The following is an 18,526-nucleotide window of genomic DNA, read 5'->3' as shown; positions in this document are numbered from 1 at the left end:
AGGATTACTGTCAAATAGGATCCCTTACGTATATTGTCAAATATGATCATTTCTATGATAGTCTAATTTAATTGCGGCCTTAGACCGTAACATCATGTCTAATATCGATTGCTTTAGTTATAAGTTTAGAATTATGTATTTAAAAGAAATTTTACCAAAACATTGCCTCGCTTAAGTTTTACCTACATTACAATTTACGATTTGTTGTAAATAATTTAAACAATATTGTCTTTTGTGCTCTGGCATAATAATACATTACTACCTATATAAAGTATTTATAAATAAACTTTTCACCGGCTACTATCATGTTTTATTTGAACAACTGGATAATACGTTAAAATATCCTTAAGTTCAGCGCTTCTATATATTTCGCAGTCAGTGTGATATAAGCGTAAATAATTAACGTACTTAAGAGGAAAGGGGCGGCCGCTTCTCCGTACAAACGTAGTTCTCATTTTTCTCTCGGGATATTGATATTATGGAAAATATTTTTGCCGTTTGACTTTTTTCGATTTTTTGATTATTGTTAAAATTAGGAGCTCATACAATTACCTAACTCTTATATTATAATAATTACAAATTCGAAAAAAATCTAACGTAGGGTCATAGCTGTGTTAATATACAACCAATGTGTCTAAATATTTTCAATAATGTTAATATCCAGAGAGGAAAATGAGGACTACGTTTGTATGAAAAGGCGATTTCGCGCGGGTTCTCCACTTTCGTCTTAAATCGACTAAAACGTCTCGTTATGCATATCGCACCCGTTATGATGCTGTAATAACAATAATTAAAACAAATCAGGCTTATAATGATCATAATTGTAGGATTGCTATGAAATAGGATCCCATATATATGATGTCTAATTGCGGCCTTCGTAGTAATCGTACAATTTGGTCCTTCAAACCGGATAAATAAAATGTTAAGGAGTTACAAAGTGTAAAAATTTGCAGAAATATATTCAAAGGCAGCTTTATTTGTTTTTATGTACTTAAATTTATATTTTCTTATTCGGATTTCCTATTCAATTTGAGGAAGGAAAATTTGTCCGTTTTACTCGGGTTTTATTATACATTCGTGTTTTTCTTTATTCTACTTCGGTGGCAAACAAGCATACGCCGGTTGTGCGAGTAATGTACCGAAATGAATAGGTAAAAGTAGTATGAAAAATTTGGAAACTTTACCCATTATTTTCATTGTCAGAAACAGTACTTGCCTCTGTTTAGGAGTAATAGAACGGGTAACATTTTGAAATGAAATATGTATATCTAAAACGTATAAACTGCTAATTGTACCTACCAGAAAATCTCTAGATTTATTCTTCAGTTTTTATAAACAATTGAGCATTTACGAGCGAGATTTCCTGAGAGATCTATTTTTGCGGATGTCAACCACTTAATTCGTGTTTGTTTTGTCAGGTTCGCCGCGTTAAAGTATTATGTTACCATTTCACACTCGCAGTCGGCTTTCTAATATTGTATTTCCTTCCACTGTCACCATGTAATTATTCCCAAAATTTTAGTTTCATACGCGACTCACCTTGAATGCATTTTGAATAAGTACTTGTAAGTATCCATGTTCAAAACCTGTTTAGGTAGGTAATTGAGGAAGTACCTACTTACTTATTTATATTTCTTTGAAATGCCTAAACCGATTTGACATTTAGGTAACTAAAACTGGCCGCCGTTTAGAAAGTACATAATAAACCTATCGTCTGGTGTATATAATTAACATTTATTATGATTATATACTCAGTCAAGTTAATACAATTTATTTTCACTTCTCATGCTCGTAAAGTTAGTGTTTAAGTCCGATGCAGACGGCATAAAGTTGCTTTTTATGCTCTAACTAGTGCATAAAGTAAAATCATCTATATTGACTTAGCAATCAAGTCCAAAACCAGCCATACAAACTTGCACTGCTGCAGCAGGCGACCGGTTACCTTCTGGAATGGTTCATCATCATACATAAGTAAAATATGAAATTGTTGACGTATAATTATATTCTTGGTCTAAAATTAATACGCTTGTTTGCCTTTGTCGTATTAAATTCTCTTTGAAGTTTGATATGGTTTGACAAGAGACCACTTAGTGTTGATTTAATATTTTTTGAGCTAGAAAAGAAATCAGATGCTACGTCGCTGCGGTTAGCAAACCTCAATGTTGAGTGAAGCAAGTCCGTTAAGGCAGACCAAACCAGTGTGGCTTGGGCTTGCCCCACTAGGTTCACGTAGCGAGATCGCAAGAGCGGACCTTACAATAATTAAAAAAGGTACTAAAGAAATTCTTGCGCAAAAAAGGCAAGGTAGGGATAGGGAAAACCCCTGTATTAAAGGCCTGTACTTATTTAGTCCTTGTAGCTGGGGTCTCAAATCAACTGAAACTATTAGTTTGATTTCAACGTCTATTACAGGGGTTCTCAAAACTGTTTTTGCGACGCTTTCCTAGTAAGAATACTGAGGAGACGTGTCGGCATCGCAATTGTGTAAGCGCATAAGTGCCGTCGTGTGCGTATTTTGGAAGCGCACCCGCCCTCGGCTTGAAAACCACTTTCTGCCTTTCCCTCGTCAAACAGTCTTGAAGCCAAAAAAATCTCAATAAAAAAGTAGAAAATATCATAATTTATTAAATTTAGACAAACATTAATATTTTTATTTATCGCTTAATATTTTTCCTTAATCAATTAGTTTTTTTAAAATTACGAGTTGTTAACCAAGTTATCAGAATAACTTCGCATTTCGTAGTAATTATTTTTATAGCCATAATTATTACAGTACGGGGCAGAGTTGCAGTTTGATTCATTCGGCGCGTCTTCGTACATTTTATCGTCATAGTCTTCGTTGTATTCCTGGCCGTAGTCGCAGTTCATGTTTTGCACATTGTCTGTGGGTTGGTTGCTTCTGTTGTCAGGTTGTGTGGTGACGCTCCATCGTTGCGATATGGAGCAGCTCAGTGATCCGCCGTGCTGAAAGGCGAAGGGCCATGCCTGGAATAAACATTGAAACGATCCATTAGGTACCTACGTAATACCTAGTAGAAGTATAAGTATTTTTTATACATTTTATACATAAGTTTTTTCATCGCAACGCTCAAGATTGCACTTTTCGAACGGTTAAACTAAGCCAATTAGTATGAGAGGTTAAACAAAAAAAAAATTTTAAACATAAACTTCTTCTCTTCTTCCTAGCGTTGTCCCACGGCTCATGGGAGCCTGGGGTCCGCTTGACAACTAATCCCAAGATTTGGCGTAGGCACTAGTTTTTACGAAAGCGACTGCCATCTGACCTTCCAACCCAGAGGGTAAAACTAGGCCTTGTTGGGATTAGTCCGGTTTCCTCACGATGTTTTCCTTTACCGAAAAGCGACTGGTAAATATCAAATGATATTTTGTACATAAGTTCCGAAAAACTTATTGGTACAAGCCGAGGTTTGAACCCGCGACCTCCGGATTGCAAGTCGCACGATCTTACCGCTAGGCCACTAACGCTTCTAAACTCTCAATTTTAAACCTAAACAAAAACATTAAATTATAAACGTCAGTATTTTAAGAATTAAGAGTAAAACTCATTTATGCTACTTGGTTTGTATGAATAAGTGACATAAAAATAAAAATAAAGCTACAACTCCCTAGGGCGTTATAGCTTTTTTTTCACAATCCATAACTCCCGCGGGAACAAAATGGGCTCTTGTCCTTCAGTACACCTGCATGTAATAAGGTCTTTTTCGAGCAAGTGTGATGAAAAATAAATAACTATGTATTTATATAAGTAGCCTAAACGAGTTTTCAGACACTGTTGAATAGGTATTAGTTACAGTGGTGGTAGTTGGGGGGGTACCGAACGGTCTGTACTTTTCCGGCTCTTAGTTCCGGTACTTTGTGTTTCAGCATGCCCTTCAGCCTGATTGCTGCAACGAAAGCTTTAAAACACCTTTAAGGTCGCCTACTGCCGGTTCATCTGTTCATTTCCCATCATCAATTCATCATTGCGATTTGGTAGGTACCTGCTAACATGTATATACATATTGTACCTGTACTGTACTAGTAGGAGCAAATTATTACAACACAAGTAACTAGGTCGGTCTAACGTGAAGTCAGCTAAAAGGCCATCAGCAAAAAATTTACTAATTTAAATGATCATCATACAAACAAGCGACACCCAATGACCCCAAACCGAGGACCCCCCAAATCGTCTAAACCGAGCAAGTGTGAATCTGTTTATTGCACTTGACCGCACTTTTTATGCACACTCTCCTGACATCGACACATGTTCGCATACGTAAAAAAAATATTTTACTTATACACCTTTTTAATTTGTGAAATACATTGTTTACCAGTTTTTTGTCGTATCGTAAATACTTCAGTCTATTTCAAGATCATCATCGTCATCATCATTTTAGCCCACTGCTGAGCATAGGCCCTCTCTTCGTGTACGTCACTTATCGGGATAAGTCCTGGCAGTCTCATCCAGAAGTGTTCCGCGATTTTTCGAATGTCAAGATGATATACTATAAGCAGAATATTTATTTTACAACCAGCCTGTTGATAAACGGTAATGTACCTTATTGCCCTATCTGTAAGTAAAATTATAGCAAATAAACCAGTGTCAATTCAATTTCTCTATATTTTTTTAAGAACGTTATAGCGAGCGATTTCGTGTTACAACTTCGGCAGCGTTTTTGCGTCGATGTTGATTTATTATATCCTTTAGAACTTACATTAACAATAAGTTTTGCTTTAAGTATGCTAAAAATCCATTTTTATCACAAAAGAACCCTAAAGTACTTAGTAGGATCAGGCAGGTTCCTATTTTGGATGGTAGCAGTTATTTTTTAACCGTTTACTACGGTACTTGACGAAGGTAAATATCGTAAACATCACAATTAACGAAGACTAAGTGAGACAAAGGGGTAAGCGAAACAATAAAACTGGAGCATCAGCGTCCGGAGATAAATTTTATTTATACCAGAAACAGCTGCAAACTTTTGGTCAGCGCGCGTAAAACGTTTGTTGTTTTAATCTTTTTGTTTCTATCTTCGTCATTCCTGGTCTTGAAGTGTTTATGCCGGGCGGAAGGACTTTTTTAAGTTAAAAAATTGTGTTTGTTTTATTTGGGACTAGGTTATTGTAAGTTGGGAACACACAAGACGATTGCGTAATTTTTGCTGAACAACTATAAGTGTGGCATTGGTTTACTACATTTGTCAGTGCATCTGTTATATTCAACACTCCAACAATCAATATGAAAAATATTAGGCTTTATTATATTATTTAGGCTTACTATTTAGGCTTTTGGCCCGATTCGAAGAATGAGATACGATAAAGATAAGTTCTCATTTAGATATCGTTTGTATGTCGTATAATTGACAGAAGCAGCTCGATTCGGGCAACCAATGTCACTTTGACGTTAGAAATATCTTAGATAGATCTTATTGGGATCACAGCGGAATCGGAACGTCAATTTTAACACGATGTTTAGTTATCGATCTTTTAAAGATCTTTCCAAGATCTTAAACGTGTCTTAAACATTCTTCGAATCGGGCCATTTGCCTGTGTCGCGGAGAACAAGTTAAAAATTAAACAATACAACTAAGTTACAAAATGGAGTCCAGCTTTCGATAGCGTTCTTTTGGATTTAATTTGTAATGTTTTACAGTTTGTTTGGTGAAAAACGTTGTGTTTCAGTCGGGAGCAAATTTTATTTAACCCTCATGCTTTGAAATTGAAACCCTCGCAACGCTCAAGATTCCACTGTTCGAAGAATTAGTTACGCTTGTGGTTCAATTTAGGAATCTGTCACTTGCTCGCCCCTTGTAAAACAAATACCTAGGTAACTATTTTATTCTCTAGAGACATAGAGTTACAATAAGTATAGAGATGAAATGGTAGAGCCGGCAGATGACCGAACGAGATGCTCTTATGGAACTTTCAGTAGGAGTAGCAGAGAAAACGCTATGATTGTTTGTCCTTGTCACAGTCTCATTTTTTTTATTCCCCACCGTAAATTTTAGTATGGCTTATGGTGGGCAACAAATAATTCGACCAAATTACGTAGGTTGTTTTTGGTATGTTGTCAGGAATGTTAAAACGTGTTTTTAATTTGGCGCATTGCTTATGTTCTGTCCCTCACGGGCGCATGCGTATAGCACATCTAGTCGATTCTATACCATCTATGTCTGGAGAGGAGACTGGAGGAAAAAACGATTAGGTTGTACCTACATGCGTGGAATGTCACACTACGTTCTGTGCAGTCGAGTAAGAAGCGGTCGCGCTGAATAGGTAGGTTGCGCTGAAAATGTGGTTGCGTCCTCAGCTGCTGCTTCGGATTACTATCTAATATGTATTAGGTAAGTTATTTTCGTCATGAGGCATAAATGAATAGCAATATAAATAATTATATATATTCTTACACAAATTGACTAAATCCCACGGTAAGGTAAGACGAAGGCTTGGGTTGTGGGTAGGTACTCAGACAACGATACATATAATATACAAATAAGAAAACATCCATGACTCAGGAACAAATATATGTGCTCATCACACAAATACTTGCCCTTACCGGGATTCGAACCCAGGACCATAGGCTTCATAGGCAGGGTCACTACCCACTAGACCAGACCGGTCGTCCAATGTAGAAATCTAAACTTTTTTATTCCCTATTATATGCACATGAACAAAATCGGGTCTATAAACGTCAGCCTGCGGTCCCGCCCACATGTCGCACGAGATAATTGTCGACAATTTATCCCCTGCCACACTTGTCATCTGCTAATTCGTCGGCCACACCACTGTACCGCAATGAATCAATGCGTATGCTGACATGCGAAACATATGGATATGGGTTTTGGGTGAAAGGATTTATGAAAGTAGAATGAAAGAAAGTAAACAAGATATTTGAATCGCTCCGTTATTTTTTTGTAGTTTGTTAGCTGATTTATGTTTCAGTAGCTTAGTTGCAAAGCGAGGTGCTGGAATGCCATAGCCGCGAGATTTAATTTTAGTGTTTTTTTACAGTTTATAAGAATTGTAATTTCCCTAATAAAAAATATGATTATCCCCACTTCATTATCGACATAGCAACGCGTAGATATGTTACATTTTAAAAGCGTATAAGGTTATCGTCAATGCTGTTAAACTAGAAATTGATTAATTATACAACTTCCATATTTTTCTAAGCTAAACAGCCGGCGGAGAGACTTTATGAAACTTAATGGTGAGTAAAGTTAGCGTTAATTAAAAGTCTCGTTACATTCTTGTTTGTATGGAAATAATTGAAAGTCCATATGTCAAACGTCGTCGCTCGTGTTGCACGCTAAACGCCAGGCTGTCGTCGGGGATTACGCGACACGTTCCACGAAGGTGTCGCGAAGTGATCGATTGGCGGATTAACACTTCAAACGCCAGATTTACAGTGTTTACTTAGTGGTTTTCGGAATGTTGGTTAGATTTTCTAATTTGCAAGCTGTGGGTGCAAGTGTAGTGTATTTAGTGAATGTACTTATTAAGAACATTAAGGTCTCTTTTTCCAAGTATATTTAATAAATATAGATGCCTCCTTTTCGCAGTGTGCAATTTAGAAGAATGGGCTTTATGCGTCAGAGGTTGAATTGAGGTGTTGAGGTGTGATGTCTGAACAGGGTGCCTAGCCAAGATGCCAATAATCGTTTGCGCCGTGGCAAAATCGGACTAATGTGGAAGAGTGATAGAGAGAGATTACCGTTTCGTTCGCTACGGCGCAAACGATTGGCATTTTGGCTAGGCCCTCTGAGCAGATAGCAACTAACGAATGGGTTGGGCAGGGTACGTATTTACTCTTTACAACGCAGCTACCCGAAATCTAATATCAATTTTTACTTTAAAAAAGAAAATTAGTAATGTCATGTCAATAAAGGTTAGATTTGACAAATCTGCGCGTCATCGTAGATGACACGAACTATATAATAGCTAAATGAAAGAACACAATACTTACAGCCCAAATCCATGTCGAGATCACAAATTAGGTTCCAGCATTCTTAATTTTAGGGAACAGGTGATAACTTTTTGATGTGATGACACATTCCAGTTTCAATAGAGCTTTGTGTCAGGTCTAATCGAAAGTACGCTGAAGGATATACCTACCTACTTTTCAAGTTGATTGGGGGCACTGAATGGGCTGAGCACAGCTCATGCAGCAAGATGTGCCATGTAAGACGCAGCTAATGTGCCCACTATCGACAAATACGTGTCAGAGCTAATCGCCCATCGTGTAGAAAGATGTACATCTCATCAGGCTGTTTGGGCCTGGCGTGTGTGCTGAGCGGGGCTCATGCAGTAAGGCACGGAGGTGTGCTATGTGTGACGCAGCCAGCCTTAATGATTCCAGTTTCATCATTTTTCTATCTATGTTAATCCAATAAGTAGGTCTATAAGTCATGTACTTACAAGGTTGATCGGGCGGGGTGTATGCGCTGAGCGTGGCTCATGCAGTAAGGCGCGGAGGTGTGCTATGTATGACGCAGCCAGCCTTAATGTGTCCAGTTTCGATAGTTTTGTGTCAGCCGGGACCCAGGGAAGGGTGGTTTTCAGCCTACAAAAATTTGTAATTAATTGTGTCTTATCTTATAAGACAGACTTTTCAGGTACTGAACTGTTACTTTTCATTTCGCGTTGCTGTTTATTAGCCAGTAATACGTAGATACTTCTACTGATATTTATACGCTACATATAAATAAATATTAGGGGACATCTTACACAGATCAACCTACTCAAACTTAGCAAAGCTTGTACTGTGGGTACTAGGCGACGATATATATATGCCTATATATATAGATAAATACATACTTATATACATGGAAAACACCCACGACTCAGGAACAAATATCTGTATTCATCACACAAATAAATGCCCTTATCGGGATTCAAACCCGGGACCACTGGCTTCAAGCAGGGTGAGTGGGTAGGCCAGACCGGTCGTCAAAATATAATGTTTATGTTTTAATACTAATTCTATAGAAACTTATTGTCTATAGAATAAGGTGAGGTACCTAAGTACCCGCAGTTGTAACTAATATAATATATTATTGCAATAGCAATGCATTATGCAATGCAAATAATGCAATATGTTTAAGTAACTTGCGCGAAATACCACTATAATATATATGTACGCTGAAAGTAGTTCTAATAAGATTATATGACACATTTATGTCAGTGACTAGGTGCCCCTACCTAAAGGGGCCCACTGATTACCAGTTCGCCGGACGATATCAGCCTGTCAGTAATTCGCGATTGTCAATTTTTGCAAATAACTGACAGGCCGATATCGTTCGGCGAAATGGTAATTAGTGGGCCTCTTAAAATGTTTGCGAGAAAATTACTCAATTAATTTAGGTAGGTTTAGTTACCTGCAAAATGCCTTTGAGAGCACCCTCATCCTGGCTCGCTCGCGCGCATTGGCGGCGTTCCTATGTTGCGGCTCTTGCGAACCTCGACCTGCAGACAATACTAGAGTATAGACTCCAAACTTCACTGATAACTGTATGATATTTGCGTAACATTGCGGTATATGATTCACCGATTAAATCCGTTGCACCTATCTGCCAAGACGAGCCAAGCGAAGCTCAAGGCAAGGGCACTACCTATACCTTGTCTCGAAGCACTTCGTCATTTTTGAACCCTCATAACTTTGGTTTACATTATACCATACCAGATAAACAAAATTTTCGGGATATGATGTCAATGTCAATAGTGGATTTATTAAACATATCATTTATTCATTGTGAATTCATGTACATCTCAATTAAGATGTTATATATACAAGCAAGTCACACCATGACACCCCGTAGGGGCATACAATATTACTTAAAGCTAATTACAAGAATGAGAAACTTATACTATAGGTCAATTATTACATGTCATATATTTTTTTATAGACTATAAATTATTATCATTGAAAAAATCCTCAACAGAGTAGTAACATTTGTCAATAAGTAATTTAATTAATTTATGTTTAAATACTGTCAATTGAATTGTCTTTGCCATAGAAAGTTTCAATTACATAGCGGTTATACTTTAGATTTTATTGATATCTAAAAAAACCCGTTATCGTCACTGACTCACACACTCACTCACTGATGTTCATCAAAACTCTTAGGGAGCTTCCTGAAGTCCTATTATGTAAGCTAGTATTAGTACACGAACAACAAAAAAATTCTAAAACTTTACCTCCCAACCTTTAAGGGGATGAAAGTTTGTACGAGACTTTCGCAAATTTTGATGTTAGAGGTGTAAATATAAATTATAGGGACTCTTTGTTATAAATAATTAAACACATATTTCAGGACTTTTAGTAAATCACCCCCCTAATTAGGGGATGGAAGATTGTCATAAGCAACTTACAAAAAGAAGTGAAATCCCACCAAAAACATTTTCATGCAAAATGTTGCTAAGGCGACTATAAGGCTCGCACTGTCAAAAAGTTATCAGAGGGCTTACAGCGAACCACGTTCGACGTGTTGTCTCCCTGTCACACTTACGTACGAATTTACAAGCGCGACAGAGAGGTAACACGTCGAACGTGGTTCGCGGTAGGCCCTCTGGTCTCATGTAGAGCGAAGCTTCTAACTCTACGTGCCGTAACTTCACAAACTCTATACGTTTTAGTATGTGTTATAGTTTCGCCATGTCCACCTGTCCGTCCGCGGCTTTACTCCGTGATAGTGCTAGAAAGCTGCAATTTACTAAGGGTCCAAAAAATATAGCGAACATGATCGATCCAGCCGTTTTTAAGTTATTCCAAAAAGTCTTCTCTTCTTAGTAAAAAAAATGTACAAAGCGCTGCGAAGCATAGTCCCTTATGCTTAATGTACATGATAATTGATAATAGCCCCCGTTTAGCCTATTCTGACGGAATGGTAACTACGGAACCCTACACTGAGCATGGCCCGACATGCTCTTGGCCGATTTTATTAATATGCGGGCGCCATTTTCCAAATCTTTGCCTATGTCACTACCACAATTTCTGACGAATTCAACGACACCGCAATATGCCAATAACGCACCAATGTTCATACATTCATACATTTACACATATGCTAGAAATATATTATCCGCCTTCTGACGCAGTCGGGTAAAAAAACGTCGGTTATTGAAAAAATAACGTTGACAATTGAAAGACAGGCATGGCAAATGAATAAAAATGATATAATATAATGATGTTTGACCGATGATAGTGAAAATTAAAGCCTACCCACGCCAAATAAATATTAGGTCGACTCTTGTAGTCTCAATAAGCTGCATCTTAACTTTGAACATCTATTTTGTTAATGTAGTGGTAGCGCTAAATAAATACCTAAGTTCAATTCTTTTTAAGAACGTTTCGAGCAGAGAATACTTTTTTAACCGACTACAAAAAAGAGCAGGTTCTCAATTTGTCTGGAGCCCTTTTCTTTGTATTTATGTATTTACTAGTGCATTTACTCTCGGAAAATATCATTTGGTATACCGGGACGCCGATGAAGATTATAAAACGATGGCATGTAAATCAACCAGCTGCACCAGATGCAAATATAGGTACTTAGTTACCTACTTACATATAAATAAAGACTACTTTTGATCACCACTCACCTGAACCCGACTGAGAATCATCAAAGGAAAAATCATCATCGTCCTCCCACTCCTTTTCCACCGGTGATTTGCTCACTCGTTTCCTGGGCATTTCACACTATTGCACATTACCACAAACACAAAGAAATTCGAAATTAGAACATTGTTTTTTAATTTAACGGTCCTGGCGGCTGTGAAGACGGTTATCATGTGCGATGCGCACGGGCAAGGCGGGCGGATCTTGGGCGGTGCTTCGCTCGCCCCACCCGCGCGGTCGACTAATGAGGAACCTACCTACTGAAATTGTAATACATGGAATTTACAGTCTTTTTGTTGTACAAATAAACCGTTCGGATTTTGTTTAGAGGTTGTGCTTTGCATTGAACTACATGTTTTGTTGTAATAGTATCTTACATACCTACACAATAACATTATGAGTGGATGAAAAGTAGCAATTTTTGATCAAAGATTTGTATTTGTAACAAGCAATTTTCGTTACTTTTAATGTAGAGAATTTTCATTCATTTCGACTTGTACTTTAAGATTTAAGTGTTTAAGTCTAACTGTCACTTTCTTGACAAAATGTATGAGATTCGACATTGACCGTCAGTTTTGTGACGATTGCCAGCCGTTAATGGTAGGTACACATGCAGTTACTCGTAAGTGAAAACGCCGTCGTAAAAGTATGATCAACTTACAATCAATATATGTCTCGATATAGGAGGGAAAAGAGCAAACGAATCGCCTGATATTTACCTTGCATGTAAGTAATTCCCACTCTGTACCATTGGCCTGTAATTAAGGTACAGTCAGCGTCAAATACTTTGTAGCAGTCAAAGTGGCCAAATAGTTCGGTACACCATACCTACTAAATATATGATGTACTGAACTATTTGGCTACTTTGGTTTCTGCAAAGTATTTGACGCTGACTGTACCTACGAAGGTACTTATTCTGCAACATTAACATCTATCAGTGGTGCTCTACTACTCGAAAATACCTACTCGACTCGTAGGTATTAAGTTTTAAGCATGTTTTATACTGAAATTATATAAGGCATCTTACATTCTTTCATTTTCTTGCATATGATCAAGTTATATACTGTAAGTACGTCGAAAGATCAATTAGCGGCGTCACGAGTGAGATAAAAGATTGACAGCTCGGCACTTCCGTGACACGCAATACTACCCGGTCCGGTATACCCTCTCCACCACACGTGCAGTGCACCCTTCGGACGACCTGAAATGTGAACCGAATTGTTTCTGTTCTAGACATCGTTATTCTTCGCTTAGATTATTTGCCCTTGGAAAATATTGATTCAAATTCCCCTATAGTATTGTATTGTATTGTTTACTTTTTTTTCAGCCGCTTTCTCGCCATTTGGTCCTATCCAATGTACGCTCCCGCCACTCTTTACAAAATGCATCAAGGTCGTCCCGCCATCTCCGTTTTGGTCTTCCACTGCCCCGAGATCCATCCTGTGGGACCCAGTCTGTGGCTAGTTTGGTCCAGCGCTCGGGGTGCATTCGGCAGACGTGCCCGGCCCAGTCCCACTTTAGCTTGGTGGCCTTCATGCCCACATCCTCAATGCCGGTTTTGGAACGCAGTTCGGTGTTTCTAACACGGTTGGCTCTGCGAATACCCAGTATGCTGCGTTCCATTGATCTTTGGCAAACTTTGAGTCTGGACTCTTTAAAAATCTTTTGGAATACGTTTAGCGACAATAGGGACGTTCAAGTTCGACGATGGACGGAGTACCTATTAAAAACAAGTAAATAAATAAAATATAAATAAATATTACAGGAACATTTTCCACAAATTGACTAAGTCCCACGGTAAGTTCAAAATGGCTTGTGTTGTGGGTTGGGTACTCAGACAACTATATATAGATCAAATACTTTAATACACAGAAAAAATCTATGACTCAGGAACAAATATCTGTGCTCATCGCACAAATATATGCCCTTACCGGGATCTGAACCCCTATCGGCTTCATAGGGTCACTACGTCACCACCCACTAGACCAGACCGGTCGTAAAAAAAATTCCGGTGTTAAAATTTTGGGTTACTACCAACAATACCTAATGAATAATAAAATCCCCGTGAACTGTTGATAATATTTTGGTTTTCTACAAATGACCAGTTTTTTTACAGTTCTTTTGTTTCTTTTTTTTTTCAGGATGTTCATAATCACTATAGCCCCAGTTGTCTACCTACAGCAATCATACAAAAGAGACCTTTTAATTCTCATGCTCTGAAAGTGGGTCACATTGTTCTATGAAGTGTGCAGAAAGTGATACGTTTCGGTTCTAAAGCATTTTACTCTCCAAGTACGTTTTTTACTTTACAATTTCCATTGTGATTTATTGTACAATTTCCATTGTGATATTTAACTCCCCATTCCATAAATAACGATACTTCTAACTAAATCGTTAATTAAAAGTGCCCTCAAGGAAATACTATAAAAGTTATAGTTGCGTTGGTGTTTCATACTTAATAGCAAATTTGTTTAAATCTCATGCCTCGCAACGCTAAAGATTCCACTTTTCGAACCACTCGTTACGCTCGTGGTTTAATTTTGGTTAAACACAATAACTTTATTCAACAAATAATTATTCTCTGGTATTGTTGGATTGGGTCTTCAGTCGACAACCCTAATTGCGAAGGTGATCAGCAAGCCCTGCTCCAGCAGCGAGGTGTTACGATTGCCGTAAATAGGATAGGCTTAGGGTTATCTCTACCTATTTATTTTTAAGTACCTATGAGATTTTTGGTAATGGTATTTAAACAAGTAATAATCTAAAAGCCGGCGGTCAAACAAATCAAACGACGATGGAAGCGCCAGTTACCCTTGCCACCTGTAAGACCGTAACATCTTAGATAACCTTTCCTATTCTTATGTATTTAGGCGCAGGTGTTATCCTGGCTTCTGCCATAGCTCATCAGCTCAATGGAACCTAATAGATGACAACATTTATTAGATATAGGACCTAGTTACAAAACATTGCCTAGAGGCCAATTCTCTGAGTTTTACACACACCTTAGCTCGACCTCAGGAGGATATGAGTATGTACAGGCGGAACCTGCGTATTTCTCAATTCGCGTATCGTCATCCTTAGATTTGCAGGCATCCTTAGGCTCCGATTACCGTTTACCATCATGTATGTAAGCTTGTTTGTCACCGTCCTGGTACAAAAAAACAACTAAACAAAAAATATTGTAAGCGGGCGTGTGCCAACCCTAAAAGACCAGGTGGCTGATATCAAACATTGAGTTTACCGCCCGCTTTAAGCGCCATCGAGTATTTGTGACTTGCTCTACTGTTTTCTCAACAAATGTTATTCTTTATATATCCCACTTACAAGAAAATCCAATTATTCAATTAATTTTTACGAAAATATAAACTAGCCACCAAGTCAGTAATAAGCCTGTTTATTATCGAGAAGAACTAACAATACCGAGAAGTCCTAGAGTCAAACCAAGATTAGTTGGCAGCGATTTTGATAGCCCAGACGGTGCAAGTGTTATTTTAAACGTCAAACTTCTATGAAATTATGACGTTTACTTAACACTTACAAAGTCTGGGTTATCAAAATCGCTGCCAACTTAGCTTGGTCTTCCTCTATGATATTGACGTAAAATGGGGGTTTGTTTACAGTGGGCCTACCGCGAAACACGAAAATCGAAATGTTGTTAGACTTATCTTACTTAGGTACTTATTTAACTTATGATGGTCTAACTCTATTTGCCTCTTTATCTCTCGAATTTGCAAGAGTGATAGAGAAGCAGGTAACGGTAGTCCCTCAAATTGTGCTAGCTGCGTGCCGTAGATTTGCGTAATTATTCCCTTGGCTATGTGTGAAGCAAAGAGCATATAATCACTACGTTATAAGAGACGGAACTCCCATACTAGCGAGTGGAATCAGTTTGTTTCGCAAATCATTACCAAAATGTACGACAAAGAACTGTCAAAGAACCATAGTACCAACATAAGCGATTTAAATAGTGTAGTACGCTACAGGCTTGCGTTTCTTATCGATATCGATAAAATGGGGAGGGTTGAAACATAGAGTCCTGTCTACAAATTTTGTATTCGAAATCAGGTTAGGATCGAGTCCACATTTAAGTTGTTTGAGATGTTGTACGTGGTGCAATAATAGTACATTACGATACAAGTGCGAAAAATAGGAAATTCGAAACGAGTGGCGATAAATTAAAACACGACCGAAGGGAGAGTTTTAAATCGACACGAGTAAAGTAGCACCATATGTACTGTAATAGTTATTTACAGTACATATGGTGCCACTTTACCGCACTAGTGCGAAAATTAGCATATTACGTTACTATGTCAAACATTTAAAGGGTCATATGTACTGTATAACATTGTACGATACATGTGCGAATAGGTAATTCGCAACTCGTGTCGATTTAAAACACGACCGAAGGTAGGAGAAGAGCGACTTTAAATTTTCGACAGTTACATAATGTGCTAATTTACGCACTAGTGCGGAAGTAGCACCGTGGTAGCACCATATGTACATACTGTAAAGAATATTTACTTACTTACTTAATACTATTTGGCACTGGCAGAATGTCAGAATACCGTAATTGAAGTCAATTAGGATTTATTTTGAAATATTTTTCTAAACTAAAATTAATTGATTATGATTATTGCAATAACAATGCATGTCTCGAATATACTAAAACATTTATATTGTCAAATTGACGTTGACAATTGACAGTGCGTATTTACCAATTTTTTATCGATAAAGTTGATTGTTTCCTTAATATCCTGTCGAAAGATCGTTAATCAGTAATAAAATTTATTATAAATATAATTGTTGTATCTAAAAGAAATTAACATCCAGACAATTAATACTCCCGACTCGGTGCGCAGCAGCCATGTGTGAATAGTTATTATAACCGTTAGGAATTTAGGATGCTGCCGGGCATCGGAGTCTTCGGGACTGGCTCAGTCGCCAAGGTGCTTGTGCCATTTCTGAGAGAAAAAGGATTTGCTGTCGAGGCAATATGGGGAGTCACGCTGCAAGAGACCGAGGCTGTCGCCAAAGAACTCAAAATACCGTTCTTCACTAACAAAATCGATGATGTACTCCTAAAGAAGAATGTGAACCTTGTGTTCATTGTTTGTGCTCCTAATTTACACGCTCAGATCTCTGTAAAGGCCTTGGGCATTGGCAAGCATGTGGTTTGCGATAAACCAGCTGGGCTATGTCAAGCTGAGGCTCTTAAAATGGTGCGTGCCGCCCAGTACTACCCCACTCTGATATCAATTATCAACCATTCACTGCGATTCTTGCCTGCGTTCAGCCACATGAGAAAATGTATCCAAGAGGGTTATCTTGGAAGTCCAGATGAACTAACTCTGATGGATGTAAGAGTACAAATGGGCTCTTTATTAGGGGACACATACAACTGGTTGTGTGATGACACTATGGGAGGTGGTACCCTAACGTTAGTTGGCAGTCATGTCATAGACTTAGTTACTTTTTTAACTGGACAGAAAGTTGTGAAAGTACATGGAGTATTGAGAACATTTGTTGAGGAGACTACCAAAGTCAATGGCATCAGAAAAATAACAGCACCTGATTTCTGCACATTCCAACTGCAAATGGATAAGGGTTTGTTGGTGACGGCTACTCTTAACAACCACTTGCCAGGGCCCTGCTTCAACCAAGAGATATATTTGTGTAGTAAGAAGGGTTATTTAGTTGTCCGAGGTGGGGATTTACATGGTAGACTGCACAAACTTAACTCAATGAAAATTGAGGAGGAGAGCAAAAGAGGCCATGAGAAAGAGGAGGTTATTTATGTTGATGTGGAAGACTTGAGTTGTGCTTCTAGTGTCATTCCAAAGCCTTATATAAAAGGCTTATGTAAAATGATTAGTGCTTTAAAAGAAGCCTTCTTGCCTGTGAAAGAGCAAATGGATTGGATAAAAGAACCTGTGAGAGCCGCTGCTACATTTGAGGATGGGCAGAGGGTGCAGGCGGCAATGGAAGCCCTTCGCCAGTCATGTGAAGATGGCTGTTGGACATCAGTACAGTTGTTGACAGAGCCCCCAGATCCCAACCCGGCTCTGTCAGCTGCAGTTCGTCGAACTGCTATATCTTTACAATAGATTTGCATTTAAATCAAGTTTTGATATGCCATTATCAAGTACCTTTATTACATTGTAAGCATATTATTTTGTTAATTGGGGTTAATGTATATTGTTCCATTCCATGTATTATTTTGCCTATCTGCCATGCTAATTTAAATGGGTAAAAGGGAATCTTTTCCTATGAAAGCTTACACCATTCTGTTCAGTATTTTCCATTTTCTTGTATTATTTTGCAGTTATGCTCAGTATTATAGTGGATGTAGATAATTAAATTTCATCCAATCATAGTCATTACAATGAAGTAATTTACTAATTGCAAGCTTAAGTATGAATATCATAGTTTCTAAGTCTATACAGTTAAGCCACCAATCAAGTAAAAAATTAAACCTGTACTAACCAATCAACTAAAAAAATTAAACTTGTACTAGGGTCAGCACAGACGGTGTCTGAAATTGTGAGTTGTCAACTTGTCATGTAACATGCTGTACCAGGCATCTAATAATATCTTTGATAATTTTATCAAATAAGTATTTTATTCAAAGAAAAGCTACAGCTGAAATGCAATCTGTCTGTCCTTAGATCTGGGTCAATCAATAAAAAATACCTGTATTTTTTAAATTATATTTATTTTACTTCAATTATATTCATCTAAGTTCTCATTATTTAGCATGCTAAAATTTGCCTTGTTAAAATTTTACATTATTTAAGCTATTTTGAGCAGATGTATTCACTGTGATAGATAATATAAAATTTGAGACTAATTTTGTATGCCTTTTACTTCCTTATCTGTAGTAGTTCATATATCTATATGATTTATGGGCAAAGC

At 37.8% G+C, this 18,526-nt stretch overlaps 2 protein-coding genes across 2 annotated transcripts; one reads left to right on the top strand and one right to left on the bottom strand.

Moving 5' to 3' along the window:
* Positions 1-2,599: 2,599 nt before the first annotated feature.
* On the bottom strand, positions 2,600-11,868 carry LOC133523689 (transcription factor 24). The gene is made up of 4 exons (XM_061859369.1): positions 11,599-11,868; positions 9,378-9,465; positions 8,419-8,563; positions 2,600-2,985 (listed from the first exon to the last, which is right to left on the bottom strand). Exons 1-4 carry the CDS (start codon positions 11,687-11,689, stop codon positions 2,698-2,700), a joined length of 612 nt encoding a protein of 203 aa, XP_061715353.1. The 5' UTR covers positions 11,690-11,868; the 3' UTR covers positions 2,600-2,697.
* A 4,429-nt stretch (positions 11,869-16,297) lies between these two features.
* Positions 16,298-18,464, top strand: LOC133523687 (glucose-fructose oxidoreductase domain-containing protein 1). The gene has a single exon (XM_061859367.1). It carries the CDS (start codon positions 16,516-16,518, stop codon positions 17,716-17,718), a length of 1,203 nt encoding a protein of 400 aa, XP_061715351.1. The 5' UTR covers positions 16,298-16,515; the 3' UTR covers positions 17,719-18,464.
* The last annotated feature ends 62 nt before the right edge of the window (positions 18,465-18,526 follow it).

The sequence above is a fragment of the Cydia pomonella genome, chromosome 12 (genome assembly GCF_033807575.1).
Source record: "Cydia pomonella isolate Wapato2018A chromosome 12, ilCydPomo1, whole genome shotgun sequence".
NCBI lineage: Eukaryota > Metazoa > Arthropoda > Insecta > Lepidoptera > Tortricidae > Cydia > Cydia pomonella.
Note: the sequence above shows the minus strand (reverse complement) of the source record. Positions and strands in the feature narration are given on the sequence as shown.